The 27,827-nt window shown below is 50.1% G+C and overlaps 2 protein-coding genes across 14 annotated transcripts in view; one reads left to right on the plus strand and one right to left on the minus strand.

Annotated features, from left to right (window-relative positions):
* Positions 1 to 5,266: 5,266 nt before the first annotated feature.
* On the plus strand, positions 5,267 to 13,905 carry UBE2Q1 (ubiquitin conjugating enzyme E2 Q1). Of its 2 annotated transcripts, none has more exons than XM_033858094.2 (13): positions 5,267 to 5,720; positions 7,981 to 8,085; positions 8,420 to 8,524; positions 9,141 to 9,191; positions 10,780 to 10,920; positions 11,144 to 11,228; positions 11,494 to 11,554; positions 11,746 to 11,836; positions 11,947 to 12,005; positions 12,087 to 12,135; positions 12,419 to 12,514; positions 12,880 to 12,970; positions 13,418 to 13,905. In XM_033858094.2, exons 1-13 carry the CDS (start codon positions 5,394 to 5,396, stop codon positions 13,447 to 13,449), a joined length of 1,293 nt encoding a protein of 430 aa, XP_033713985.1. In that variant the 5' UTR covers positions 5,267 to 5,393; the 3' UTR covers positions 13,450 to 13,905. The 2 variants fall into 2 exon arrangements, with proteins under 2 accessions (XP_033713985.1, XP_033713992.1); XM_033858101.2 differs by having other exon boundaries at positions 5,268 to 5,720; positions 12,880 to 12,946.
* TDRD10 (tudor domain containing 10) overlaps positions 8,821 to 27,827 on the minus strand; it is a 100,357-nt gene continuing 81,350 nt past the window's right edge. For 8 of the 12 annotated variants that reach the window (XM_019919456.3, XM_019919454.3, XM_033858117.2 and 5 more), the window contains 7 exons: positions 22,090 to 22,132; positions 21,332 to 21,422; positions 20,361 to 20,508; positions 19,966 to 20,111; positions 19,582 to 19,736; positions 16,306 to 16,376; positions 15,662 to 16,110 (listed from right to left, as the gene is read on the minus strand). In XM_019919456.3, the coding sequence (XP_019775015.1) occupies positions 16,078 to 16,110; positions 16,306 to 16,376; positions 19,582 to 19,736; positions 19,966 to 20,111; positions 20,361 to 20,508; positions 21,332 to 21,422; positions 22,090 to 22,132 (687 nt within the window). In that variant the 3' untranslated portion in view covers positions 15,662 to 16,077. Of the gene's footprint in view, positions 9,280 to 15,522; positions 15,633 to 15,661; positions 16,111 to 16,305; positions 16,377 to 19,581; positions 19,737 to 19,965; positions 20,112 to 20,360; positions 20,509 to 21,331; positions 21,423 to 22,089; positions 22,133 to 27,827 lie in introns of those variants that run through there. The other 4 variants (XR_012332812.1, XM_073806977.1, XM_073806976.1 and 1 more) reach the window with 4 other exon arrangements.

The following is a 27,827-nucleotide window of genomic DNA, read 5'->3' on the forward strand; positions in this document are numbered from 1 at the left end:
ATACCAATAATTATTCTTTGATAACTTTTTTTTTTTTTGCGGTACACGGGGCTCTCACTGCTGTGGCCTCTCCCGTTGCAGAGCACAGGCTCCGGACGCGCAGGCCCAGCGCCCATGGCTCACGGGCCCAGCTGCTCTGCGGCATGTGGGATCCTCCCAGGCCGGGGCACGAACCCACGTCCCCTGCATCGGCAGGCGGACTCCCAACCACTGCACCACCAGGGAAGCCCTTTGATAACTATTTTTAACAGCTGCATAGTATTCCATTGTAGGTAAATGTTTGCACATACCTTTAATAGTTTCCAAGTGAAATTGCTGAGTCAAAGGTTTTTTTATTTTTTTGATTATTTAATCATTTATTGCTAAATTGACCTCCAGAAGGATTGATACTATTAGGGTTACCCTGGGGCCCCAGGCTAAAGCACCCATGACCAACACCTCTACGATCTTGCCTGTGCTGAGCCCCTTCCTTGTCCTCTTCCCCTCTTCTCCTAAGTCATTCCTCCTTTGTCTTAGGCATTTCTGCCCAACCTCCTTCTACTTTAGGGCCAGTTCTTTAAAAACATCCCCCCATTTCCATCTAAGTAACTTCTACTTTCACATTCTTTCTTGGGAGTTAATCCTGACTACTAGCACCCTTCAAGGCCCTCACCCTCCTTCATCCCTGTTATTGCATTTGTCACATTGTATTACAGTTGATTACATCTGGCTCCACTTCATCCATTACCACCTGCTCCTAAGAGCAGGGGTAAGAAATACAACAAAAATGATAACATGAGTAGCAGCTGTCATGTGCGGAGCCAGGAATCAAGCCAGGCTCTCCCCACAGGGACTGAGCTTACTTGTCTCTGCACTCCCAGTGTTTATTACAGTTCCTGGCAAAGAGCAAGTGCTCAGGATGCGTTTGTTGAGTCAGTGACAGAATGCTGTACTTCTGGGAGCAACTCAAAGGAGAAGACTGCTCACTCTGCCCAAAACAAGTGCATCTGTTCACTCTGATAAGACATGACCTTTGGGAGAAGAAAAAAAAAATCTCTGTAATTCATTTTCCATAGAGCAGCCAGAGTGATTTTTTTTTTTTTTTTTTTTTTTTTTTTTTTTGCCTTGTGGGATCTTAGTTCCCCCGCCGGGGATCGAACCTGGGCCCACGTCAGTGAAAGCACCAAGTCCCAATCACTGGACCACCAGGGAATTCTCCAGAGTGATCTTTTAATATTTTAAATCAGATCATGCCACTCCCTGCTTAAAATCTTTCAGTGGTTTCCCGCTGTACTTTGAATAAAACCCAACAACTTACTGTGGTCTCTATTCTTCACTGGCCTCATCTCCTACCCCTCTTTCTCTTCTTTCATGAGACTCAAGCTATGCTGATCCTCTATTTTTTTAAAAATGAGCTCTTACTGGACTGAGCACTTTTCATGTGTTATCTCACGTAATCCTCCCAACAACCTTATGAGGTAGGGTGGTTTCCATGTTAGAGATGCTGAAAGTGAAGCATGACAGGCTAAGGAACTTGCCCAGGGTCACACCACTAGCAGCTGGCAGAGCTGGGGTTCAAAGCCCATGCTCTCAGCCGGTATATCATGAGCTTCCTGCTTCTAGACCACGCCACCTTTGTTCTCACTCAGTGTCTTGGAGGTTGGCTCTCCCTGATGGAATGCTCTTTGCCAGTTCCTCCCAGGCCTGCCTTCTCTTAATCAGATCTCAGCTCAAACCCCACCTCCCTAGGGAGAACTCCCCTGACTGCTGGACTTAAAGTAACCCCCAGTCATTCTCTCCCACATGACCCTACTTTAATTCCTTGCCTCTACTTGCCAGCCTGATATTCCTCTGGTTATTTTATTCATAACTGTTTGCACTTAAAATATAAGTGCCATGGGAACTGGGATACTGTTTGTCTACTGCTGTATATTCATACCTCGACCAGTGTCTGACACATGACAAAGCCCCATAAATGTTTATTGAATGGTGAGTACCTCTTGACTTTGTGGCAGTAACAGTAACCATAGCAGTTGCAGGGTTTAGCATTTGCTGAGCAATGTACTATGTACCCAGCACTGTAAGATGTGTTAATCATCTTGCATATCCCATTTCATCTACACTGGCACAATGACCCACGCTGCAAGTCAGAGTGTCATACCGATTTTACAGATAAGGAAACTGCGTTTCACAGAAATTAAATAACTTGCCCAGGGTCACAGAGCTACCAAAGCAGAGAAGCTCAAATCTAAACCCAGTTCTGTCTGACTCCCCAGTCTATGCTCTTTCCACTCAGCTGTGCTGCCCCCTTTATGGTCTAATTCAAAGGAGAGCTGTAGCTGACTCTCTCGTTAACACCTATGGCTCTGCCTCTCTCCCAAACTCAGAACCCACACCCCACTGCATGTCCGGAAGATTGTCCACGTCGCCCTCCCTCCACACACTCAATATGTTTATAACTCTCCACCTTTCCCACAAAGTTTAGCTCTCCTTTGAGAAGTCTTACCCTCTGTTAGCACTACTACCATTAGTTACCCAGACATCCAGAGCCTCTCAAAATTCTAGTGACTTTTTGATCTTCCTGCATCTTAAAATAAAGCCCAAGTTCCTAAACATGGGTTTGAATATCTGCCAAGACTTAACCCCTGCCTAGCTTACCTGCATCACTCTCTTCCTCACCCTAGACACAGAGCTACTTTCCGTTCCTCCATCTTGCTCCAGTCCTACCTCAGTACCTTTGCACATGCCACCCCTTCTGCCTCAGACAGTGTCCAGCCTCTCCTCCCTTAGGTAATTCTACTTACCCTTCAGAATTTAGCATATCACTTGTTCAGGGAGGCCTTCCCAGATCTCTAGGCTTGTTCTTTGAGGCACTTACCATAACTGCAATTAAGTGGATGGGTGTGTAACAAACAACTCATGAAGTATCTGACTTTCTCCCAGCCTGAATACATGGAAAAGGTGAAGACTGGGTCTGTCTCGCTCAGTGCTGCATTCCCAGTGTGTCACGTGTCACAGAGGCTCAGTACATTATTTGTTCTTCTTTAATGAGTTTGCTTTGTCAACTCCACCGTTATCATGTCTGTTTCCCCCAATAGAATGTAAGCTTCGAGGGCAGGGATTTTTTTGTTTTATTCACTCCTGTTCCCCTAGCACACAAGTGTTCATTAAATTAATATATCCATAACTTCATTTCCATTTCTAATGCCCCTGCCCTACACATCTCAGCAGAACACCAGGTATGACTCCCCACTAGGCTTCTAGATGCCAGAGGACTCTCCCAGCCAGAGAGCTGAAATGCTGAACACACCAGCAGAGGAAGAGACTGAGCTCATCCCAGTGACCACGACTTGAGTTTCCTCCCTGGGGGCCTTAGAGTCTGTGCAACATTGTGAGACTGTCTCATCATGTTGTTTTCTTGTAATTAAAACTCTTTATAAAATATGGAATTCAGGATCTTCCAAATGGCTGCATATGTGGTTTTCTTGGGTAAGGGCTAGAGTCAGTGGACATGTGAAAACTTCTTGAGAAAGCATCAGAGGAAGGCAGAGATGGGTAAGGCATGGACTTTGGAGACATGCCCAGGAACTCTCCTTACTAGCTGTAAATCCTTGGGCAGTCATTCCTTTTCCCCTCTTGTAAAACAGGGATAAAAATGCTTCCCTTGCAATGTTGCTGGCTGGGGGGTGGGGTGGGGGGGTGGGTTAGAAATATTTGCAGGATACCCTGACTCAGGAAGTGCTCAGTAAACGGGAATTCTTTTTAAATTGATGTTAATTGATTTACAATACTGTGTTAGTTTTGGGTATACAGCAAAGTGATTCAGATATATATCAATATATATCTTTTTCAGATTATTTTCTATTATAGGTTATTACAAGATACTGAATATAGTTCAATTAACGGGAATTCTTACCACAGCCTTTTATGCCCCCAACTTGCACATTGAGACACAGAGGTGACATGTAGCTAACTGTTCAGCCTCCCCAAAGGAGATAAATAGCCCCAGGAGGACCAGGAACACATCTCAATCATCTTTGAATACCCAGAGCCCAGCTTAGTCAAAGGCCTTTATCAACCGCCACTGACAATATAAATGAATAGCCCAGCACAAAGAACCGAGGTGCACAGTCAGCTTCCGACAAAGGCTAACTCATTTCAGTCCAAGTGAAAGGAGAAGGTGGCAATCCGGCCAGCTTCTCAAGCGCCGAGTTGGCTCGGTAGAATCCATCAGGCCCTACCACGGGCTAACACCAGCCCTTGGCAGAGGAACCTCAGCCAGCTTTGTCCTTTGTGATAGTGCCACCTAGCGAGGTCCCGGAGGCACTGCCGCGCACTCCCGGCAATGCCAGGACCACTGCGACAAGGTGTTAGCCGGTGAGACTTGGGACTGGGATTGTGGTCTCCTTTCATCTTATTGCCTGGTTAGTGGTTTAGACTAGTGCTGCTCTCCTTTCAAGACCCGGCAGAGGAAGCCCGTGTCGTCCCTCTCCACCCACCTCGTCCAGACCCAAGGAATCTGATAAGCGCGAAGAGTGAGCTATCGTCTACCCGTCGTACATTAATTGACCACCGATCCCTTCGTGATCTCCTCGCATCCAATCCTTGGGAGCAGGCGAGGCAAGCATTATTATCCTCATCAAAGTCATCGTACAGATGAGGAAAGTGAGGGAAGGTGGTTAATCCACGGTCACGGAACGTCCGATAACCCAAGCCTCCTGTAACTGGGTCCCTGGTTCCTTCCCCAATCACACGCCCCTCATTTCAGTGTGTCCCCAAGGGGGCAAAGCACCAGGGACCCTGCGCCGAGGACAGGCGTGTGAGCGCAGGATAAATACGGTACAGCGTCGTCCGCAGCTCTCCCACTTTCTTTTCTGCCCACCTAGCGCCCGGCACCTTCACAGCAGCTCAGGGCGAGGGAAGAGGGGCCCAAAGCAGGAAACAGGGTCCCGCGCAGGTAGCCCCTGGGAGCACGCGGCGCCGGGTCACGTGAGAGGGGAGAGGCGGCGAGACCCGTGGCTCGCACGCACGTACGCCGTACGTAAACACGCACTGAGGCGCTGAAAGCTGCGAGCCCGAAGCCCCCGGTCACATGTGGAGGGTGGCAGGGGAGAACAAGGGGGCGGGAAAGAGAGAGGTGTCACGTGAGGGAGGTCAGAGCAGCGAGGTCACGTGAGGGGGGACGGAGGCGGGGCCGCCGAGGAGGAGGAGGAGGGGCGCGCGGCTTCCGGCGGCTGGGGGGGCCGGAGAGCGGAGGGGGGGGGCCCTGTCCCGGAGGTGGCGGCGGCGCCATCTTGGCGAAGGGGGGATCAGGAAGTGCGGACCGCGGCGGCGGCGGCGGCGGCGGCGGCGGAGCCCGGAGCGGAGGCCGGAGGCTCCCGGCCCGCCGGCCCCGGAGCGGAGCGGAGCGGAGGATGCAGCAGCCGCAGCCGCAGGGGCAGCAGCAGCCGGGGCCGGGGCAGCAGCTGGGGGGCCAGGGGGCGGCGCCGGGGGCCGGGGGCGGCCCGGGAGGGGGCCCGGGGCCGGGGCCCTGCCTGAGGCGGGAGCTGAAGCTGCTCGAGTCCATCTTCCACCGCGGCCACGAGCGCTTCCGCATTGCCAGCGCCTGCCTGGACGAGCTGAGCTGCGAGTTCCTGCTGGCTGGGGCCGGAGGGGCCGGGGCGGGGGCCGCGCCCGGACCGCATCTCCCCCCACGGGGGTCGGTGCCTGGAGATCCCGTCCGCATCCACTGCAACATCACGGTGAGGATACCCTCGCGTGCGCGTCTCAGGGGGGCTCTTGTCTGGGACTCAGGATCACCCCACACAGCTTTTTGCTCTCGAAAGACCTGGGAGGTCGAATCCCCTCTCGGGGCTCGACTCCTTTTCTCCAGGTTACATTTGTTTCTGCTGTGCACCCAGAATCTCTACTCTTCATGGTCAGGGACACCCCGACATATGGCGCCTCGACTACCCCTTTTCACTAACCCACCACATCCCAAGGTTCATGATTTTGGCTCATTTTGGCTACTTCACGACTTAACCTTGACCCCTGGGAATGCTCCTCTCCCCACCACTATCATCTTCAGATTCCAGGTCTCTGCATTGACCTTAGCTGGAAGGACCTGGCTTGGAACTCTGCAGGTTTCAGTGATGCCCCTTTCTCAGTAGTACCTTTGATTTAGGACGTTGCCACCTGTGAGATCCCTGCGAAGGCATCTCTCATTCCACTCCTCTTTGCTCTCTGAATTTTACCAAGTGATGGTGTGCAGTTTAGTGACTCCTCTTTTTCCTCTCCTTTGGATTCCCTTTTATTCTGGTGTAACCTCTAACTCTCCTCCTTTTGCCCCAGCTGGTAGCTGCCACTCTCCTCCTGTTCTCTATGGATATCTCCAGTTGCCCTGGGTTGTTGCCTTTCCTGCTAATGATGGTGATGTGCAAGGGCTATCCCATTTATTCTGGGGGGTAACAGTTCCTTTTCTCTCAGTGAACATCATTCCATCCTAGGCATGCAGGACTAGGAGACACCTTACCTCTCCTGCCTAGGCTGCCCTCAAACATCCTGTGAAGAGGGCTGGCCTCTGATAATCTGGGAATGCCTGATACCGCATGGTATAGCACTTACAGTGATTGATACCACCTGGTGTGATAGTGTTCTCGCCCTGCTGGGAGCACTGGATAGCAAGCCAGGAGACAGTACTTAATCCAGGCAGGCACACTGCAAATGGGAGTAGTCTGGGGAAAGACAGACTTGTGAACTGTGTGGCACTTTGGGGCCTGAATTCAATTTACATGGTTCTTGTTTTCTATCCCTTTCTTCCATCAAACCAGGTCAAGGTTTGATGAGGCAAGCCTCAGCTTGGGTTGGATGGTCCCCCCTGCCCCCAAAACTCGTGTGTTCCATTTTCCTCTCCCGTCTTTTTTCGTACTAAAAAGTTGAGATTGAAGGACTCGGTGTGGTTCCGTGAGCTGAAGAGTTGAGCATCTTTGATAATTTGTTTTCCTCCAGCATTGAGGATTAGAGCCATGGCAGAGTTAAGACCCCGGGTAGAAGAGGATAAGGTTTCCTCGGCATATGTGGAAACTTCAGGGGTCGATTTGGTACCTGAATTATGCTTCCAATTCCTTAAGGGTAGGTTTGCCCCCTTCTAGCTGCCTTCCCAGTTGCCAGAGGCCATCTACTGTCTTTGTCCCTGGAAGGAGGTTAGTTAGAAGATTTTCAGTCAGACTCTCGGTGGCCCCTATAAAGAAGACTTGGCCTGAACTGGCCCCCTTGGTTTGGGCGGAGGGGGAGTCTGGTCAGGCTGCATTTGGCACCGGTGGCTCAGGAATGCTGGGAATGTTAGTAGCGTAGGTTTCTTTCTCCCAGCCTGCCATGTGGAGCCCTACAGCCTACGCCTGGACTGAGAGGGTGGCAGTTTCCCAAGGGAGAGGTGGGGAGAAGTGGCCTTTGAGGGATTCTGTTGGGAGTGAGGTGGGAAGATTCTTCCTGCTACCCTTTTACGTTTAGGTTCTGGAGACATCTAGTTTCTAATCCCTCCTTCCCCAGCTAAAATGAAAGTAATCTGTGGTCTTTGCTTTTTTTTCTGTCAGTGTGATTGTGATGAGGTGATCCCTTCCTCAACTGGTTAAGGAGGGTCAGGGGCCTCTGTTGAGTGTGGGAGAACTTCAGGTCTGGAACTTGTAGAGACAGCACAGGAGATAGGAAGTCTCCCTCACTGTTAGCAGGGTTTGGCTCTGCTGCTTTCTCTGATGTTTACTCTTGAGAAAATAACGAAAGGGACCCGGCTTCTTGGAAAGGGTCCTCCTAGGGACTTTTTCTCCTGGTCTGGGATTTGTTGGGAAGCTGCTTGGTTAGATAATGACCTGCTGCGCTGGGCTTGTATGTGTGTGTTTGGGGGGAGAGGGGCGGGGGGACGGTGGAGAGCAAAGGGACTAGAAGTCTTGGTGCGTGGAAGGCAGGCAAAATCTAGCTTTCCCCAGTCTCCCATCTTGACTGCTCTCCCTGCTCTTTTCCCCTTAGGAGTCATACCCTGCTGTGCCCCCCATCTGGTCAGTGGAGTCCGATGACCCTAACTTGGCTGCTGTCTTGGAGAGGCTGGTGGACATAAAGAAAGGGAATACTTTGGTGAGGGGGCCAGGGTGTTGAGGTGGGAGTGCATTTTCCTCCTGTGACACCCATGCCATGAAAACATCCTGTGAAAGATGCCTCTGGAAAGTGGGTGGTGCAGTAGCCTGTACATTTGAGGCAGACGTCTTAGGGGAGTTGCTTCCTAAAGCCAGAGGGAGAGTCTTGCACCAGTCCCAGGGTTCGTCCCCTAAGCTCCTCCCCCTGGCCGTATGGTCTGAGTTTTAGAGAACTAGGTACCAGTTTGGGGGCTGAGACAAGAGCTCACCCATGTACCTGTCCAGATTGGGGTGGGGAAGGAGTGTTTGATGTCACTGTGGTCCCCTACCCCCAGCTATTGCAGCATCTGAAGAGGATCATCTCCGACCTGTGTAAACTCTATAACCTCCCTCAGCATCCAGATGTGGAGATGCTGGATCAGCCCTTGCCAGCAGAGCAGGTGAGCAACGGAGGGGCTTTGGACCCTGTTATGCAGAGTTGCCCCACAGATAGCACTCAAAAAATGCATGTTACTTCAGATGAACCTGCAGTAGTTTCTCTCCAGTCCTACTCCAAACACGTACACATATCGTGACTCTTGGCCTCTTCTCCAGATGGGAATCTAGCTAAATGGGGCACTAGTAGCTTCACCTCTCTGATCAAAACTCACTCTTCTGGGTAGGATCATCCCTCATGGGGGGATTTTTATCATTAGCAGTAGGTAGCCATTGGGGACCAAGGTCCCTTGTTAAGATCCAAGAATGCAGTATCAGTCTAGAGATGATTTAGTAAAGGAGGGGTTCTTGAGGTAAAACTGGGATTTGTGAGTTAGGTGACAGAAACAGCTATTGTGCTTCTCTTTTATTCTTTGGCATATGGTGGTAGAGGAATAATGGGCCGGTAGTGAAGTCATTCCCTAGGCTGTTGCTTCCACTCAGTTCTGGCTGATGGAGAGGCTGGTAGCATTATGGCCAGGCGCACAGCTTCCAGACCCAGAGGCTCAGGGGAGTAGGTCAGAGGCTGCATTCTAGGAAATCACCGGGGTCTGATCTCCCTCTTTTCCCTCCCCACTGCAGTGTACACAGGAAGATGTATCTTCGGAAGATGAAGATGAAGAGATGCCTGAGGTAGGCTTCCACCCAAGGCGGCACTGGTAGGAAGCTCTTTCTGTCAGCAGCATTGAGTCCCCGCTGTGTACAGAGCTCCAGTCTAGACCTGGGGAGAGAAAAATACCAAAGGAAATAAAGACAGATTTACTGACCTGGAGGAACAGCAGTATAGTAGAGGAAGAGACAGGGCACCCATATCCAACCACTGAAGACAGTTAAGTGCAAATCTGTTTACACTGAACAGTCAAGAAGTTAATCGCAGATGGCTTTGTAGTCAGACCTGAGCTGGCATCCTGTATCTCCTAACTCTCTTAATTGGGGAATTGTACCTACTCTCACTAAGCTGCAGTTTTGCTTATTTATAAAATGTGATTATAACAGCTACTACATAGGGTTGTCTTTAAGATTAAATAAGGGATTGCATGTAAAATGCTCCATTCAGTACATGATAAATGCTAAATAATTTATCTATTTTCTAAAAACATAATTTTGCAGAATATAGCATAATGGTTAAGAACTTGAACTTCAGAGTGAGACAGAATTTGATTCACATCTTAGCTCTATTAAGAGGTGTATGACTTTGGGCATAATAACAACCTCACCTAGATCTCAGCTTCCTCATCTGTAAAATCGGGGTAATGATAGAATAATGGCATGGTGGTTATAAGAATTAAATGAGCTAGTGTGTATAGCATCTAGTATGGTACCTGACATATAATTAAACATTCAGTAGATATCAACAATTAATGTAATAATTAGGAGGTTAGTATTAACATATCTTGCTAGAGTGAGGTCACTGATCACTTTGTTTCTCTGCACTGAATTAACATCCCAGGTTCTGCAACTTCTGTAACTCTGTCAGGGTCTTAAGCCTCACAAAGGGCTGGGGATACCTGAAACATTCTCCTCTCAGACAGCAGACAGCCCTCCCAAGTCTGACTGAGAGGGGCTGAATCCTGGCTATAGGCTCCTCCCCCATGTACAGTGAGCTACTTCCTCACTTAGAGCAGGGCAAATAGGGACTAATTCTGTTCTTGACCTCTACCATCTGCCTTTCTGGACCTCCTTCCTTATTTCCACCTTGGCACTGGGTACCTCTGCATACCTCATCAGGCCCAGCACTTGGGAAGGCAGGAGATTTCTGATCCAGCTTTCTCCTTTAGACCTGGAGTCCTGGGAACTCCTGGGTACAAAAGTCACCTGATGAAACATGAGCTTTGAGTCACAGCATCAGGCCAAAGTCATTCTAGGAATTAAGGAAGAGTTTCTGCTGCCAAGGGAGAGCTTTAGGGATGGTTGGAGCAGGGTAGGTCTGGGGAACAAGAGAGCTGAGCCTGCTCGGTTTCCCTAGGCCCCTACGCAGCTCTGCCGCTTGAGAATTGAATAGGAGGAGAGATTTGCCACAGCCTTTAGAGTGTGGAGGGAATGGGACTGGGAGTCTTGCAGCAGTGGAAAGGGTATTTTACTCATTAGCCTGCCAGATAGACTACTGTTCCTTGACCTGCAGCTCTAGGTCAAGTGGGACTGGGAAGGCGATGGCCCCTCTCCACAACGTGTGTTGGTTTCTTTCCTCCTCTATCCCACTCCCACCCCACACCTCCCCCAGGACACAGAAGACCTAGATCACTATGAAATGAAAGAAGAAGAGCCAGCTGAGGGTAAGAAATCTGAAGATGACGGCATCGGAAAAGAAAACTTGGCCATACTAGAGAAAATTAAAAAGAACCAGAGGCAAGATTACTTAAATGTACGTGCCCTCTAGGGAGAAGCTGGGCCAAGGGGTCGGCTGGTGCTGGCTGGGAGGTGGTAGGCATTGAGTATCAGTCTGGGGAACAGAATCCACTTTGGGTGGGTTATGGGTGTGCCTCATCCTTGCCTAAATCCTGGCTGCCAGACTGCTCCTGAGGTCTAGTACGGTGTTGCTAAGCACATGGCCGTGAGATGTTCTCTCCTCCATCCCTCCCTTGTAGGGTGCAGTGTCTGGCTCGGTGCAGGCTACTGACCGGCTGATGAAGGAGCTCAGGGATATATACCGATCACAGAGTTTCAAAGGCGGTGAGTTTGCCTCAGAGAGGGGTCTGAACATGAGCTCATAAAGAAGGACATGATGGTGGCAGCAGATGCACGGATGCTTAGGAAGTTTTCAGGCCAAGGACGGAACACCCCCACTCCAGTGGCTTAGATTGGATGCATGTCTGTCTGGGGTGAACCTGGAGCCTTTGACCTTTTTTTCTCTCAGCATGGGAGAGGGATCTGCATCAGGGACCACTTGCCACTTGGACCATCATCTAATGACACCCATCTTCTTCCCTCCTTCCAGGAAACTATGCAGTCGAACTCGTGAATGACAGTCTGTATGATTGGAACGTCAAACTCCTCAAGTGAGTGGGGACTGTGGGATTAGAAAAGAAGTTGAGTAGTGAGTGGAGCCACTGTGGTGGGAGTCTCCGGGGCCGTCCCAGGGAGCGGGTGTGGGCAGTGGCTTGGCCCTCTGCTGCTCGCCCAGGGTTGGTGGGAGCCTTGAGGCTCCTGAGCTGGACCTGGAGCTGAGCCCGAACTCGTTGCTTCCTAGAGTTGACCAGGACAGCGCTTTGCACAACGATCTCCAGATCCTCAAAGAGAAGGAAGGAGCTGACTTCATCCTACTAAACTTTTCTTTTAAAGTAAGGTCTTCCTTTCAAGTCCGTCCCTGGCCTAGGCTTCCTTCTCCATCTTACAGTGTTGCAGAGGGCACTGGCCTCCCCTCCCTGATCGTTGCCTCTGTCTCTCTTAGGATAACTTTCCCTTTGACCCGCCGTTTGTCAGGGTTGTGTCTCCAGTCCTGTCCGGAGGGTGAGTAGCTCAGTAAGCGCAGAGGGTGAGGAAGGGTAGGGAGCTTTTGCCAGTCACAGCTGACTAACCTTTCTTCTACAGGTATGTTCTGGGCGGAGGTGCCATCTGCATGGAACTTCTCACCAAGCAGGTGAGCCTGCCTCTCATTCTTGGCCTGGCTGGCCTGGGCGGGGCTAGGCTGAGCTTTAACCACCCTCCCCCCCACCCCCACCCCCGGGTTGGGCGATGGGCACAACGTGGCCCTTTCATTCTGCCTCGCAGGGCCTGTACCCACTGACCTGGGCAAACAGGTGATGGCCATTCTGGGAGTGAAGGGCAGGGGCCCTTCTATAGGTGCAGCTGCTCTCTGGAGAACAAGCATAAGGTTTCTCTGGAAACTCTCCTGACTTGTTTGCTTTGTCCCTGTTACTTAGGGCTGGAGCAGTGCCTACTCAATAGAGTCAGTGATCATGCAGATCAGTGCCACACTGGTGAAGGGAAAAGCACGAGTGCAGTTTGGAGCCAACAAAGTAAGGAACCTGGACCTGGGCCTGGTGGGACTGGCTGGAGACATACGCGCTTTAGGCCACGAGGAGGCCAAGGCGGCCTTCCTTTAGGGACTGAGAGGGTAAAATCTGTGGGCTGGCAGCATCGGATGAGTGGTCCTGGGATGGCCGCAGTGGGAACAGGAGCAGGGCCTTGGTCTGAGGGGCAGCCTAGGACTTCGGGGAGGGTGCAGGTCTGGAAAGGGAAAGCTAGGGGATTGTGCCCTGAGGGGACCTCCCAGGTGGAAGGTATTTGGTGTGTCAGCAGAGCATGGCGCTGGGAGCTGGGACTCCTGGGTGGCAACAGGGCCACAGCTTGGTGGCCTGATTTAGTGGCTTCCTCTCCCCAGTCTCAATACAGCCTGACAAGAGCACAGCAGTCCTACAAGTCCTTGGTGCAGATCCACGAAAAAAACGGTGAGGCTGGCGCCACAACTCGAGGTTCGGACTTTTGCCAAACCTGAGGTTTCCACTTCCAGCCAAACAGCAAGAACCCCTTTTGGTTTCCGAGCGTTTACCACCCATTAACACAGCACCTGCCCCTGTTCTCCAAAGAAGTCAGTGAGGTAGAGGCTAACGTCCGCCACCTCTTCTCCAGTAAAGCACCAGCGGTCCATAGCGCCGGTAGACTCAGTGCTGCCCCTCTTCCCCACCACCCTGTGAGAAAGCTCATCTCACTCTGCTGTCATCTCAGGTTGGGCGCATCATTCTCCCTTTCCTTATAATCTCCAGGTAGGCAGTTTCTTACCTTCCCGTACACCTTCTCCCTGCACTGGGGAGCCCTTTCTAGACTCTTTCCACCTTTGACCCTGGAGATGTCTTCAGTGACTGGGGCCGGGAGGGTGGACATCAGCCTCCACCTCACTGTTTTCTTCGGTTTCTTTGCAGGCTGGTACACACCCCCGAAGGAAGATGGCTAACCCGGGAGTGCCATCCCCTTCTTCCTTCCCCAGGCACCACTGGACCAATTACCTTTGAATGCTGTATTTGGATCTCACGCTGCCTCTGTGGTTCCCCCCCTCATTTTTCCTGGACGTGATAGCTCTGCCTATTGCAGGACAATGATGGCTATTCTAAACGCTAAGGAAAAAAAAAACACAGAACTGTTTCAAGTACTCAAGACTGACTTACAGACCAACCAACCACCTGGCTGGAACCCTTGCTAGCAGGCATTCTTATAAAAGAAACTTTCGAGCCTCCTTATATTGCTGGAAACTCAGCTGTGCTCCAGACTAGAGCCTCCTTACCTATGCTATGGATTTTTAATTTATTTTCTCTTATTTCATGTACACTGCTTTTTTTGGTTACAGTGTATGATGGATGTGTATGAAAAAAAATGTATCTTTGGGAAAACAATTACAGTTTGTTAATTTGAAGATGCTGGTCTTGACTCATCTTTATTTTTATCCCCACGTCCCACCCCACCCCCACTCCTGAACTACTTGAGCAGTGGGGGAGGGGCACCAAGTCCTCCATGGCTTTGGTAGCTATGAGGGGCTGTGCTTCGCTGCTAAAGCAAGAGAAAGGTGGAGCTGAAGCACGCACCTGGCTCGCCCCTGAAGGCCTCTGGAGTGACCAGCACTTGTACCCCTGGGAATGCAGAGCCTGGCCTGCTGAACCACAAAGTAGTAGGCTGAAATGATGACCTTAATTCTTAGGACTACTTTTCTAGTCACAGATGTTTTCAAGTTTCTAAGAAAAAAATAACAAGGAGGCCTAAGAGGCTGATTCACAGAACTACTTTAAAATGAACTGAGTAGGGTTGGGGGCAGAGTCTCAAGCATGTATGTGACCTTTCTGGTCTCAGCAACTTGCTACGTAGCTAACACTCCAGTGTTCACTGGTTCCCCTCCCTCCCAGCAAGGGGCACTGAAGGGTGATGGTAGCTCCCTTGTTCCGCCCTCCCGTCTCTTGCTTCATCTGGTCTTATCAAAGAGGAGCCATGTGGCTTGGAGACTGGATTCTTTTAAGGCACTCATAAGGTGGGTCCTACTGCAAAGAGTCAGCTTTGAGGGGGTTGGTCTGTATACCTGTGTCCTTACCTCAGGCTCTGAGAACTGCTGGGGAGGGGAGTCTGCTGAGCTGAACCGTAGGTGCCATGTCTGTTCCTGCTTATTTAAAAGTACAGGCATACTGTTTGCATGTGGTATGCGCTGCCTGCCTCTCCTGGTCAGTGAGCTTGCCTTGAGGCAGAGGCAGCCTCTTTGGACCTACTCTGCCTACAGACTGGATGGTGACAAACGCCAGAGGCCAGGGATGGCTAAGTGAAGACACTCATCTCAGAAAGCCCAGACTTAGGACAGCCATCTGGGAACCTGTAAGATGCCAGAGTTCTGTAATGCTTTGTTTGACACAGCAATTTTAACATTGGTCGTTTCTCCCCCTTTTAAGGGATTTTAATGTTTTGCTGCTTCAGGTGGACGGAGAGTTCACCAGTCCCACTCAATGCTGCTCCTACCCCACCACACCCACCTGATACAGGGTGCTAATTTATGCTGAGGTGGAGATAAAGAGGGGACCCAAGGGGGAAACTCATTTCATGAAGCTGAAATCTGGTTTCAAGGCCTCCGAGGCTTTCTTCTGAACTTATCACCAGCCCTGGCTGGAAAGTAGATTGTGTTTTTAGTAATGTGTACTGTGATCTGTCCTCAGTATAATGTATTTTGTAATGTATTTTTCTCATCTACCAAAGGATGAAACAAATAAAATTATTTAAATAGCTTGGCTCTAATCAAATTATTTAAGGAAATAATGGGATCCACATTCACCTGATGTAAAGGGAAGCACCAGCTCCTGTGCGCTATAGCTATATAAACACCAACTCTAAAGAAAGTCTTCCACTTTTCTTGTCAAGCCTAACAGTCCCTTTCATAACCTTACATTAGGCTGCTAATGAAGTTACACAGCATTAGAAAAATAAATAAATAAAATCAAGGCCACCTCACCCTGAACCAATGTTCTAAGAAGGCAAAGAGAAAGGACACAAAACTTACACCGTATGCAAGTGTGCATCTATATCCCAGGCAGTGTCCGCACGGCCGGCACACGACAGCTTCCCAGTCTCGCTGCTTCAGTTTTAGAGGGCAGCACTGGGGAGGGGTGGCTAGACAGAGGAATCAATCACCCCAAACGTGAAGCATGCCAACATTTATTCACCAAGGCGATGCATCAATGTTTAAGTGCTCCCTACCTGATTCTATGACAGAATGCCAGGAAAATTAAAGCGTGGGCCCCTCCATTCTCCAGAATCTGTCAGGGCAACTTATATCATGCTCTGAGGGTACAAAGAAGAGACACAGGAAAGAATACAACGGCTACATCAGACTTTCAACCTCATGGGAGCTTCCCATGTTTGGTTCAAATGTTCACACTGAGCTGGGGGACGGAAGGCACATGACAAATTGAGAAGTGAGCTGGGGGAAAGGCAAAGGGGAATCCAATCAATCCTGGGCACCGCTGTGGCCTTTTTCACCCCCAAGGCCTCAAGAGTGAAAGGGCAGAGCAGGCTGAATCTAGACAAGAGAAGAAACGTGCCGATTGTAGCCATGTTATTTAAACTCTTCAAACTTCAGGATGTGCAACTGGAAGAGAAAGAGAAAATCTGATTGGGAAGGCAGGACTGCCCCCAGGTGGTCCACCCAACACCCCCTGGACAACTTCAGTTTGTTTCCTCTAAGGGAATGACAGGTAAACCCGCAGCATCCAGGCCGAGGCCAGGGCCTGCAGCTGAGACCTTGGGAGGTAGAGGAGGGGAACAGTAGATACCCAGCAGTTACCTCCAAGTTCAAAGCACCAGTGATTTTCCCTTTGAGGATGCGATGGATAACCTGACATGAACTCCAAATATCTGTAAAACAAAACACAACAACAAAACCTTGGTGGCACTTGGTCAGGCAGAAGGAGCAAGGGAGGAAAGTGAGAAGCCGGGGCTGCAGGGAAGTGTTCTGGCTGCAGACCAGGTCTTGCAGACAAGTCTCTGCTAGTTAGTACTCATTCCCTGCTGCCAGGATATCGTGAGATAATAAGCACTGCAGAGGGAGGAGAAGGGGAGGGCAAAGTAAGAGCAAGTAAAAGGAGGCATTATTGTTGTTAAAATAATTACAGGGATCTGGGATTTTACATTCCCTAATGGAAATTCTGGAGACAGAAAACTGTTCATTCAACTCTGCTCTGAGAGTTCTGGCTGGAGGGATGGAGGTTAAAAGGCAGAGAGCCTTTTTACCATGACGAGTGCACATTCCTACCTGCTAGGACAAGGCAGGGGAGAACGCTGGTCAGACACTCACCTTTCTCCAGGACATCTGCCCTTACTCAGCTCCCGCCACCCCGCCAAACTGGGACTGTCTGTATGCATGAAACTGGCTCATATCAAGGGTCAGACCTCAGTTCCACCCCCAGCTATGCCATTTTCTTGCTACGAAACGTGAAGAAGTCCCTTTCATTTTCCTGAGGCTTCCTTTCCTCATGCATAAAGGGAGAAAAATTGTACACCTGCCCACCTGGCCTCGGGGTCATCTCAAAGTCCACACAAGAGCTGAGAACCCACATATCTGGCCTGCACACTCTGGCCCCTCTGACAGGCTGGGAGCTGCTCTTTGGGGGCAGGGGCTCCTTACTCTGGGCCACCCTCCAACAGCCAAGCAGTCAGGTTCAGCCCACCAGAAGCTCCCAGGTCCTGTCTGCTGGTATTACTCCCCAGGCCGAGAGGCAGGGGCCCTCTCCATGCAATGACCCAAGGTGACCTCTGGGTGGCGCCCATCAGCCTAGCAGGGAGGCTTGGCCCTGCACTTTGGGGAGGTGCTTTTCCATCTTATTTTGTGTTGTATGTGTATTTCTTCACATCCACTTCTCCTCCTCAGCCCCCAGAGCATTCTTTCACTCTTTCACATCTCACCTAAACCCCAGTCTCGAGAAGGGGCAGAGCAAAGAAGGGGCCTCTCCGTTTCAAGGGTGTAGAAACTGAGGCTCCACCGGTGCCTGGATCTACAGTAACAAACACCTCACACTATATACAAAAATAAACTCAAAATGGTTTAAAGACTTGAACATAAGGCATGACACCATAAAACTTCTAGAAGAGAACACGGGCAAAACATTCTGTCATAAATCGTAGCAATATTTTCTTAGATCAGTCTCCCAAGGCAAGAAAAATAAAAGCAAAAATAAACAAATGGAACCTAATGAAACTTTAAAAGCTTCTGCACAGCAAAGGAAACCATACACAGAACGAAAAGACAACCGATGGACTGGCAGAAATTATTTACAAATGATGCGACCAACAAGGGGTTAATTTCCAAAATATACAAACAGCTCATACAGCTCAATATCAAAAAAACAACAACCCTATCAAAAATGGGCAGAAGATCTAAATAGACATTTCTCCAAAGAAGACATACAGGACTTCCCTGGTGGCGCAGTGGTTAAGAATCTGCCTGCCAGCGCAGGGCACACGAGTTCAATCCCTGGTCTGGGAAGATCCCACATGCCGCGGAGCAACTAAGCCCGTGTGCCACAACTACTGAGCTTGTGCACTAGAACCCGTGAGCCACAACTACTGAGCCGGTGCACCACAACTACTGAAGCCAGTGTGCCTAGAGCCCGTGCTCTGCAACAAGAGAAGCCACCGCAATGAGAAGCCGGCACACCACAACGAAGAGTAGCCCCTGCTCGCCACAACTAGACAAAGCCCACGCGCAGCAACAAAGACCCAACGCAGCCAAAATAATAAATTAAAAAAAAAAAAGACATACAGATGGCCAACAGGCACATGAAAAGATGCTCAACATCGACAATTATTAGAGAAATGCAAATCAAAACCACAATGAGTTATCACCTCACACCAGTCAGAATGGCCATCTTCACCAAGTTCACAAATAATAAATGCTGGAGAGGGTGTGGAGAAAAGGAAACCCTCCTACACTGTTGGTGGGAATGTAAATTGGTACAGCCACTATGGAAAACAGTATGGAGGTTCCTTAAAAAACTAAAAATAGAGTTACCATATGATCCTGCAATCCCACTCCTGGGCATATATCCGGAAATGACAAAAACTCCGATTCAAAAAGATACATGCACCCCAATGTTCATAGCACCACTATTTACAAAAGCCAAGACATGGAAGTAACCTAAATGTCCATCAACAGATGAATGGATAAAGAAGCCACAAAAAAGAATGAAATAATGCCATTTGCAGCCACATGGATGGACCTAGAGATTATCATACCAAGTGAAGTTAAGTCAGACAGAGAAAGACAAATATATCACTTATATGTGGAATGTTAAAAATAATACAAATGAACTTATTTACAAAACAGAAACAGACTCACAGACATAGAAAACAAACTTATGGTTACCAACGGGGAAGTGGGGAGGGGAGGGATAAATTAGGAGTATGGGATTAATAGATACACACCATTATACATAAAATAGATAAACAATAAAGATTTACTGTATAGCACAGGAACTATAGTCAACATCTTGTAATAACCTCTAATGGAAAAGAATCTGAAAAAAATATATATATGTATAAATGAATCATTTTGCTGTAGACCTGAAACTAACACAATACTGTAAATCAACTATACTTCAATTTGAAAAAGAAAAGAAAAAAATAAAGTAACAAACAGCACATTGGGGGAGATGCTGAGTCCCAATGCTCTAACCCCTATCGTTGGTCTCCAAATTCCAGTTTTCTTCTACACAGAATGCTTCTCTAAAGAAATCTTAAGCAAAACTCAATGTACGTGAAACAGATGGAAGCTGAGCCACTCTGGCAGAAGCGAGACCGGGAGGCTTGCCCTCCCCTCACTCCACCCAGACAACTCAGCCTTCGGGCGGCACCTGAGGTTCCTTTCCAGATCTTGTTGCTCAGAGAGACCAGGTGTGAAAAACAGTTCTCAAGAAGCAGCTTTGCAAGGGGCAGATGCCGAAAACCCGGGGTGAGATCAAAAGAATAGAGGCTGAAGGGCAGGCATCCCATTCCCGCCGAGGTCCCGGAGGCGCGCACAGCACCTCCTGTCTCCGAGTGCTCAGAAGGGTGGAGGGCACCTTACCTTTCTCCAGCATGAATGGCTGAGCCAGGGGGGGGATGGTCCAGAAATCGTCACTATCCAGGCTGCGCAGGGATTGCACTGGGATGGTGGCCGACTGGCCGAAATCGATGAACGTGACAACAGCCCAGGAGTCCACTCGGTCCAGCACCCAGCACCTGGCCAGAGGGAGGGAGAGGAGGCTCATCTCACCTGGTGGCACGCACAGCAGTCCTCACGGAGAGGGCTTGAAGGTCTGGGCTAAGAGGGATGGGAGTTTCCTACGCTGTTCCCCACCTTGGATGGAGAGGGGATCAGAGGAGAGGTATCTTGAGAGAGGAAGCAGCAGCAAAGAAACAAGAGTCCAGAGAATGGAGAAGCAAACCTCCAGCCCTGCCTGGTACACACCTGTTCCAGGCCCATCCATAATCACCCAGCTGGTACTCGGCCAGACAGCGGGTCCCGCGCCGCACAGCCGAGTCGTGCAGGTAGGGCTGCTGCTCCTCTGCCTCGGCCAGGGCTCTGAACAGCGCCTGCATGTTCTGGTGCAGCGTCTGTGGACGGTACAAATGCCACGGGCCTCGCTGCCTGCCCCACATGGCACGTCTGTCTCTGCAGGTGTCACCTGTTACAGCAGCACCGCTGATCCACCCCAAGGGAACTGAAGGTATGACGTGGGACCAGGGATCAGAGTGCGGCCACTCTGGATGCCCACCACTGATGGGCCCCCCTCAGCTCGCTGACCCCAGCAGGGCCCCACGAGGTGGCACCGAAGCCCAAGAGGACCCCCAACAAGCCTGTACCTCCGTGACATGCATGGCCCAGAAGAAGGGGGTCTGAGGGACAATACTGGTCACCAACAGCCCCACGTCCCCACCGACGCTGTGGATGGTGGCCAGCCAGCCCAGGTCTCGGAAGCATTCCCTCAAGAGCAGCGCCAAGAAGGACCCTCTGCAGGAAGAACAGGGAACAAAGGGAAGGGAGTGAACACAGGAGTGATTCAACCAACACCTGTCCTGGAGGATGCTGGGCAGGAGAGTCACCCTGACAAGAGGGCTGTGCACCGCCCCGCCCAGGGTGGCAACAAGACAAGTGCCCAGGTAATCATAACGCAGAGCAAAGGGAGCACCACGCCAGGGGACACAGGGGTTGGAGAGTTTGGGGAAGGGGAGAGGCAGAGGGAAATAAAAACATACCAGGGAACTCCACAGAGAGAGATGGGCAAAAGCCCTCACTGGGCTGACCTTGGGCCTGCCTGATGATTCATGAACCTCAAGGGATGCAAGTTTGTACCGTCCACAATGCAGGACACGTCTGCAATGCCCAAACCACTCCTCCCTGTGTTTAAGCACATGCCACACCTCATCCCACCACTCCACTAACTCTATCGCCTAAGTCACACATGGTTAGAAAGGCAGACCTGCCATTTAGAAAAACGAAACAAAAAACATACATCCTATAGCATTTCAAGTCAAACAGAATAGTCTGGCATCACGGACACTAAGAATGGTGTCTGCCGTTAAAGCAGAAGATGTGGTGGACATGCCGATCTCACGGCATCCAGGGTAGGGGAGAGTCACAGGCCATCACTGTACAGAAATGGAGACAGACTGTGTAAGTCACTGTGGGTCACAGCCTTAGAGCCTGGGTCTGACGCAGGAGTTCCTGAAAACTTTATCCCCCTCCCCAGTACCATCCTTGCCGCCACCCTCTAGGGACTGAGCAGACGTTTACTGTTGTCCTTTGCCGGCGGCCTCTCTACACCTCCGCTCACCTCATTTCCATGGGAACTGCAAAGATGCTTGTCCTCGGTTTCTCTGTCTTACAGGGGTCAACGGAAGCTTTAGGAACGAGCTGTGTACAAGCTGGAAAGCAGAAGGTTGTGTTCTGGAGGCACCAGGGCTGTCTCAGAGGACCGTACCCCACCTGCCCCCCAGAAGGCCCTGGCCCCACCCTCAGGGGCAGGATGAGATGGGAAGTGAAGCTACATCCTTCTGGGTCTCGGCCTCCACATCCTCAGCTGGATGGGGAGGGTTTGCTGGATGACATTCTTTAATCAAGAAAGCATCCTAAGGAGGCTTCCCTGGTGGCGCAGTGGTTAAGAACCCGCCTGCCAATGAAGGGGACACGGGTTCAACCCCTGGTCCGGGAAGATCCCACATGCCGCGGAGCAACTAAGCCTGTGCGCCACAACTACTGAGCCTGCGCTCTAGAGCCCGCGAGCCACAACTATTGAAGCCCATGTGCCTAGAGCCCGTGCTCCGCAGCAAGAGAAGCCACTGCAATGAGAAGCCCGTGCACTGCAACTAGAGAAAGCCCTCGTGCAGCTATGAAGACCCAATGCAGCCCCCCCAAAAAATAAAAATTAATAAATAAGTTAATTAATTAAAAGAAAGCATCCTAGAGGAATAAAAAGGGATATTTCCTACACTGAGGGGTCAGCGTGGGACAAAGCTGGAAGGGAGGCTGGGAGAAGTGAATCAGGAGCTGCAAAGACATGTCCTGGGAACAGATGGCAGCTCAGGATCTCACCAGTGGTTCTAGCAAATCCTTGACCAGAGGTCTTCTCCAAACCCTAGGGAGAAAAAGAAAAGGTACCACTCAGGCACAGTAGTATTCGTTTCACTGGTTCACATGTTGCGTCTCTCCAAGCAGATCTGGAGACAGCGCAGCAACAGCCCCTGTGCAGACACAGGCTTCAGCTGACTTTTGGGGCTTCCTCCACTTTCTCCTTTCTCTCGGGGAGGTCCTGAGTCAACCAAAGACAAGAGGTTCACGGAACAGGAAGGCAGGAGGGAGGGAGGTGCTGGTCTGTACCTAGAGGCGCAGAAGCCCAGCACTGCTTAGCCCGGGAGGCCCCTGCGGGCACTTCTTAGGGGAGAAAGAGGTGGAAATGGTTACTCTGGCAGCAGGACTGGGTGGAGACAGAAAGACTACAATCCTGCAGCCCTCAACCCACGCTGGCTTCCCTTGCTCCACCGTCCACACCTGGAAAATCCCCCGCCCTGGTTACACCCACGGATCTGCACGCCTGCCGCTTCGCTGCTTACCCCACTCCCCGCTGACCGCTACCTGAGAACACATGCGGCCCCTGTTCTCAAATGGACATGCCACAATCCCATGGTAAGCCCCTGGTGAGACAACACCTCACCCCTTCCTCTCTTCAAACCCTCCATACTCCCACCCTCTGCCCACCCAATGAACCTGCCTCTTCATCAGGAGAAAACTGGAAGCAACTGGATGGGAGGTCCCTCATCCTCTCACCACCCAAACCACGGCCCCCCAGCCCCGCCCTCCCTGCCATCCCTCTGTTACCTTCTCAGAAGGGTCTGGCTCTGGGGCTGGCACTGTCTCACCTTCTGGAGGGCAACACCCCTGCAGCCACGCCCCTTCTCCTCTACTGCCGTCTCTCTCCCGGTGGACACCTCCCACCAGGAAACAAACATGCTCCATTATCCATGTTTGCAAAGACCCTGCCTCGCCCCCCAGCCCCTCTGGCGACCACCTTTCTCTGCTCCCTTCACTGAAAGGGGTGTCTAGAGTCCTGTCTCCTTCCAGTCAGGCCTCATAGAGACGCCTCCCTGACAGGCCAACCAAGAGGTACACAAACTCAGCATGTCTAAAACGGACCCTCCGCAAGCTGCTTCACCTCGGCTTTCTCAATTTTAGTAAGCCTAGCGGCTCAGGCCACATTCAGCTCTCTTTCTAGCTCTGCATCAAATTCATCAGCAAGTTAAGCTGTCTCTTCCTCCAAAACACACCCAAACCCACATACTCCTCTCTCTCCATCTCCACCACCCCAATACTAGCCATCACCATCTCTTACCAGGACCGTAACAACCATGTCCAAAGACGCTGCCACACAGCCTCCTGCAATCCAGTCCCCACCCAGAAGACAACACAACCTCTTACAAACCAAAATCAGATCACATCACTCACCTGATTAAAACCTTCCAACACCTTCCCATTGTGCTAACAAATAAAACTCCAAGTCTCCAGGTGGGCTCACCAAGGCCGCCATGATCTACCCTCCTTCCCACTGCCCTCTTCTCTGCCCACGTACCCCTTTTCCCCCCATGTCACACTCTGAGGCATTTGTAGGCGGCCCCTCTGTCTGGAATGTTCTTTCCCTGGTCTTACCCACGGTAGGCTGACTTGTCATCCAGAGCTCAGCTGAGAGGTCACTTCCTCACAAAGACGACTCCCTAAGAACCATCTAAGTGACCCCTCTCCTCTCTATCACATCACCTTATTTCAGTTCTCTGTCTGGTACTTGCTACTGAGACAGGCTGGGCCCTGGGACCCTTTGCTGCTGTGCTTGTACCTGGACACACGTCTCCTCAAGCAATGAAATACAAGGAAACTATTAGGGACTAAAAATACCTGCGTGCATGTGCAGTCGGGGCAAAGATACAAAAAACACGGAAAACCCAAAACCCAACTGCCATTTCTGAAGAGCCGGGAGCGAAAACAGGGTCCTGCACAAGCCCCCTGCACACACTGCCACCGAAGGGGTGGGCAGACCTCCTAAGCACCCCTCTGGCCCGAGCGCTGGACACACCCCTCCCCTCATCCCATATACGAACCAGCTCTCCCTGCCTCGGGGAACCGGCAAGGGAACCTGTTGCTTGTTTTCACTCCCCCCCGCTGCTGCAGGAGGGGCCCCAATAACACCTTGTGTGAACTTCTTGTCTGGCCCATTATCAATTTCTATTGATTAACCATGCCAAGAACCCTGGTTGGTAACGCTATTTGACATTTTCTTTTTTTTTCTCTCTTTTTTTTGGGGGGGGGCATTTTCTTATGTATTCACTTATTTATTGGTTCACTATATGTGTCTTTCCACTGGAATTTAAACATTATGAGAATGTGAATCACATCTGTCTTTTGACAATTACCTTCATTGCTGAGGTAACCCCAGAGCCCAGAACAGTGTCTGATACATATTAAGCTCTTAGTAAATATATGTGACAGAGAGAAGAAAAAGAGAAGAAAGGAGGGAGAGAGGAGAAATGAACCGGGGCAAATTCTTAATCTAAGTCTTGGCTTCCTCTTCAATACCACGAATCACACCTGATGTGAGGATTTAGTTGGACCAGTATCTGTTCAGGACACTGACATGAAATAGGTGCTCAATAAATGGAAGCAGTGTAAGAGAGGTTAAAAGTACAGGTTCTGGAGTCACACTGGGCTCCAATCCTGGTTCCAGAACTGACTGGCTCCTTAACTTTGGCCTGGTTACTTGGCGCCCCCACCTGCAGGATGGGAGAGTAGTAGGACCTACTGCTGTATTTAAACAGGTTCACACAGCAAAGCGATCAGAACACAGCCCGTAGAGTGAGCCCTCCGTGAGTGAACTACCACTGTCCACCGATGGGGCCCAAATCAAATCTCCACGCTAAACCATTCTGCCCCTGCTGTTTACCTACAACAAAGCAAAGTGACTGTTAAAAACTGTCCTCTAGGGCTTCCCTGGTGGCGCAGCAGTTGAGAGTCCGCCTGCCGATGCAGGGGACACAGGTTCGTGCCCCGGTCCGGGAGGATCCCACATGCCGCGGAGCGGCTGGGCCCGTGAGCCATGGCCGCTGAGCCTGTGCGTCCGGAGCCTGTGCTTCGCAACAGGAGAGGCCACAACAGTGAGAGGCCCGCGTACCGCAAAACAAACAAACAAACAAACAAAAACCTGTCCTCTAGCCAAGCACAGAAGGTGCCTTTTTATTTAGAATCTCCTAAGACAGTTCCAAATACCAATCCCAAGAACCAATTATTAGCGGTGGTTTCAGGCTAAAGATTATTATTAATACAGAAACATTTAAAACCATTTGGGGTCTAATTATGATTCCCTAATGATTTAAGAGATAAATATAACAAGCCTGTTTTGCCAGTTTGTGAAATTAAGTTTCAGAGGAAAATCTACACAATTATCATTCCACCACCACAGCAGACACATCATCCAAGAACAAGCCTCACATTTCAGGATGTCTGCAGCACGGAAGTGGCCACCTGGAAGCTACAGAGATCAAGGCAGCACCTCAGCAGCTGCCAAACCAGCAGACTGTGATTAGGTTCTATTGTTGCTGTAAGCGGTTACTCTACGCCCAATCCATCCACAGCTGTTAATGCTCTCGTTACTTTGTTCTGGGACATTACTACCAGCTGGTCAAGCGTTCCAAGAGGTGGCCTGGTCCAGAATCATGCTGGTGAGTCCCAGCAGTGGGAGAGAACACACAGGGTACACAAAGGTCAGTGGCCAGAAGGCTTTTGGGGGCGGGGTTGGGGAAGGGTCCCATCCGGTTCCCCTGCACACCAGCGAGAAGCTCTCCAACCAGTACTGGGGGGTGGGGGTCACAGGCCTCACACGACACTCAGAAAAGTGGTGGCCTCCCTGAGACTGCTCACTGCCACACCCCTGGCCCACTGTGGTCACCCTGGCCATCACTTTTAAGGCCCTGTCTCTACCCGGGGAACTGCACCTGGAGTCACCTGAAAGGCACATCCACGTGGAAATTTAATACTTACAGCTTTAACCCTCGACTGCCACCCAGTAGCACACCTTGTACTTCACAGGTGACAGACACAGACCTTGCTCTCAGGAAGCCACACTGAGTCACTCCACACATATTTATAAAATGCGTACATTCTAGACACGGCCACCATGAAGCTCACACTCTTGGTGGGGGCAGCAGACAAGAAGTATACAAAGAGGTATAAGGTCAATGACCATAAGGGCAAAGAAGAAACGCAAGTCAAGGGGAGGGGACAAGCGGGCAGGGGTGAGGGAGGGAGTGATGGCTGAACAGACGCCTAAATGAGGTGAGAAGGCAAACCCACAGACGCCTGGGAGACGAGCCTTCCGGCTGGGAACACCTGAGGCCCTAAGGTGGGGATGTGCTTGGTGTGTTTGGGGAATGGCACTGGGGCTGGAGGAACAGACACTTGCATCTCTTACCTGGACCACCTGAGACAGGTCTTCTGCTTCCACTCTGGCCCCTGGAGTCTATTCCACAGGGTCCCTTTAAAACCTAAATCTCGGGGAATAGATGAACTAATGGTGGCACATCCATACAAGAGAACACCACTTAGCATTAAAAAAAGAATTGCTGATGGTGCGACCGCATGGATGAATCTCAATAACATTCTGCTGAGTGAAAGAAACGAGACACAAAGAAGCACATATGGCATGATTCCATTTACACCAAACTCTAAAAAGGATAAATCTCATTTAAAGTGATAGAAAACAGGTCAGTCACTGCCTGCGGGGCAGAAAGCTGGGATAGGGCACAAGAGAACCTTTTGGGTGACTGAAACGGTCTATATTTGATTGTGATGGTGGTTACATGGCTGCATACACTTGTCAAAATTCATCAAACTGTACACCTAAAAGGGGTTTATTTTACGTAATACTTCAATAGTTGATTTTTTAGTGTACCTTCGTGAAATCTGGTTATGTCGCTCCCTGCTCAAACTGTCCAGTGTTCTCATTATTATGTGACTATATAAATACCAATTGCTGCTGAATCAAGTTACATACTATGAAAATTTTTTTTAATTTTAACATTAATGGGACTTCCCTGGTGGTCCAGTGAGCAGGACTCCTTGCTCCTAATGCAGGGGGCCTGGATTCAATCCCCGGCCGGGGAACTAGATCCCACATGCACGCCGCAACAAAGATCATACGTGCCACAAACTGAGACCTGGCACAGCCCAAATAATTAATTAAAATAAATAAATAAATTTTTTAAAATTTTAATATTAAAAAAAAGTATGTATTATGATTACTTTTATCCTTATACAACCTTCTCCAGGAATTAACTGCTCCTTTTTTCCCCTCCATTTACTTGCACTTCCTTAAATCTCTGGCTAAGTTTTCCCACACCCTCCAATGGCTCTTTGTAACACCTCTCCAGTCGATTTTATACTTTTCTTCATACAAACGTCACCCTGGAGTCTCACATCATCCTGCTCTGGCTGGACTGAGTGCTGCATAACAAGTGTTCTACCCCTTTGTCATCATCTGGGAAGTCTCAGGTCCCCCTCCTGGGTTGGACCTCCTGCTCCCAGCTTCCCTCATTTTTTGCCTTATTGCTTCATTGTATTGGTGCATATCCCTCCATAGCTTTCTGAGAGCAGCTACATGGGACATACATTTTTTGAGACCCTACATTTGTGAACAAGTCCTTATTCTACCTTCATTCTAGAGTAATTTAATTAAGAACAGATTGGGGGTTAGACATTATCTTCCTACAAAATTTAATGACACATTCCAATCC

The sequence above is a fragment of the Tursiops truncatus genome, chromosome 1, assembly GCF_011762595.2.
Source record: "Tursiops truncatus isolate mTurTru1 chromosome 1, mTurTru1.mat.Y, whole genome shotgun sequence".
NCBI classification, from domain to species: Eukaryota; Metazoa; Chordata; class Mammalia; order Artiodactyla; family Delphinidae; genus Tursiops; species Tursiops truncatus.

Bases quoted from the DNA above. Each gene is read 5' to 3' on its own strand.
- UBE2Q1 (XM_033858094.2), top strand. From the start codon at position 5,394: ATGCAGCAGCCGCAGCCGCAGGGGCAGCAGCAGCCGGGGCCGGGGCAG. The intron at 8,086-8,419 runs GTGAGGGGGCCA...CCCTACCCCCAG, and splicing joins TAAAGAAAGGGAATACTTTG to CTATTGCAGCATCTGAAGAG. The intron at 12,515-12,879 runs GTAAGGAACCTG...TCCTCTCCCCAG, and splicing joins TGCAGTTTGGAGCCAACAAA to TCTCAATACAGCCTGACAAG.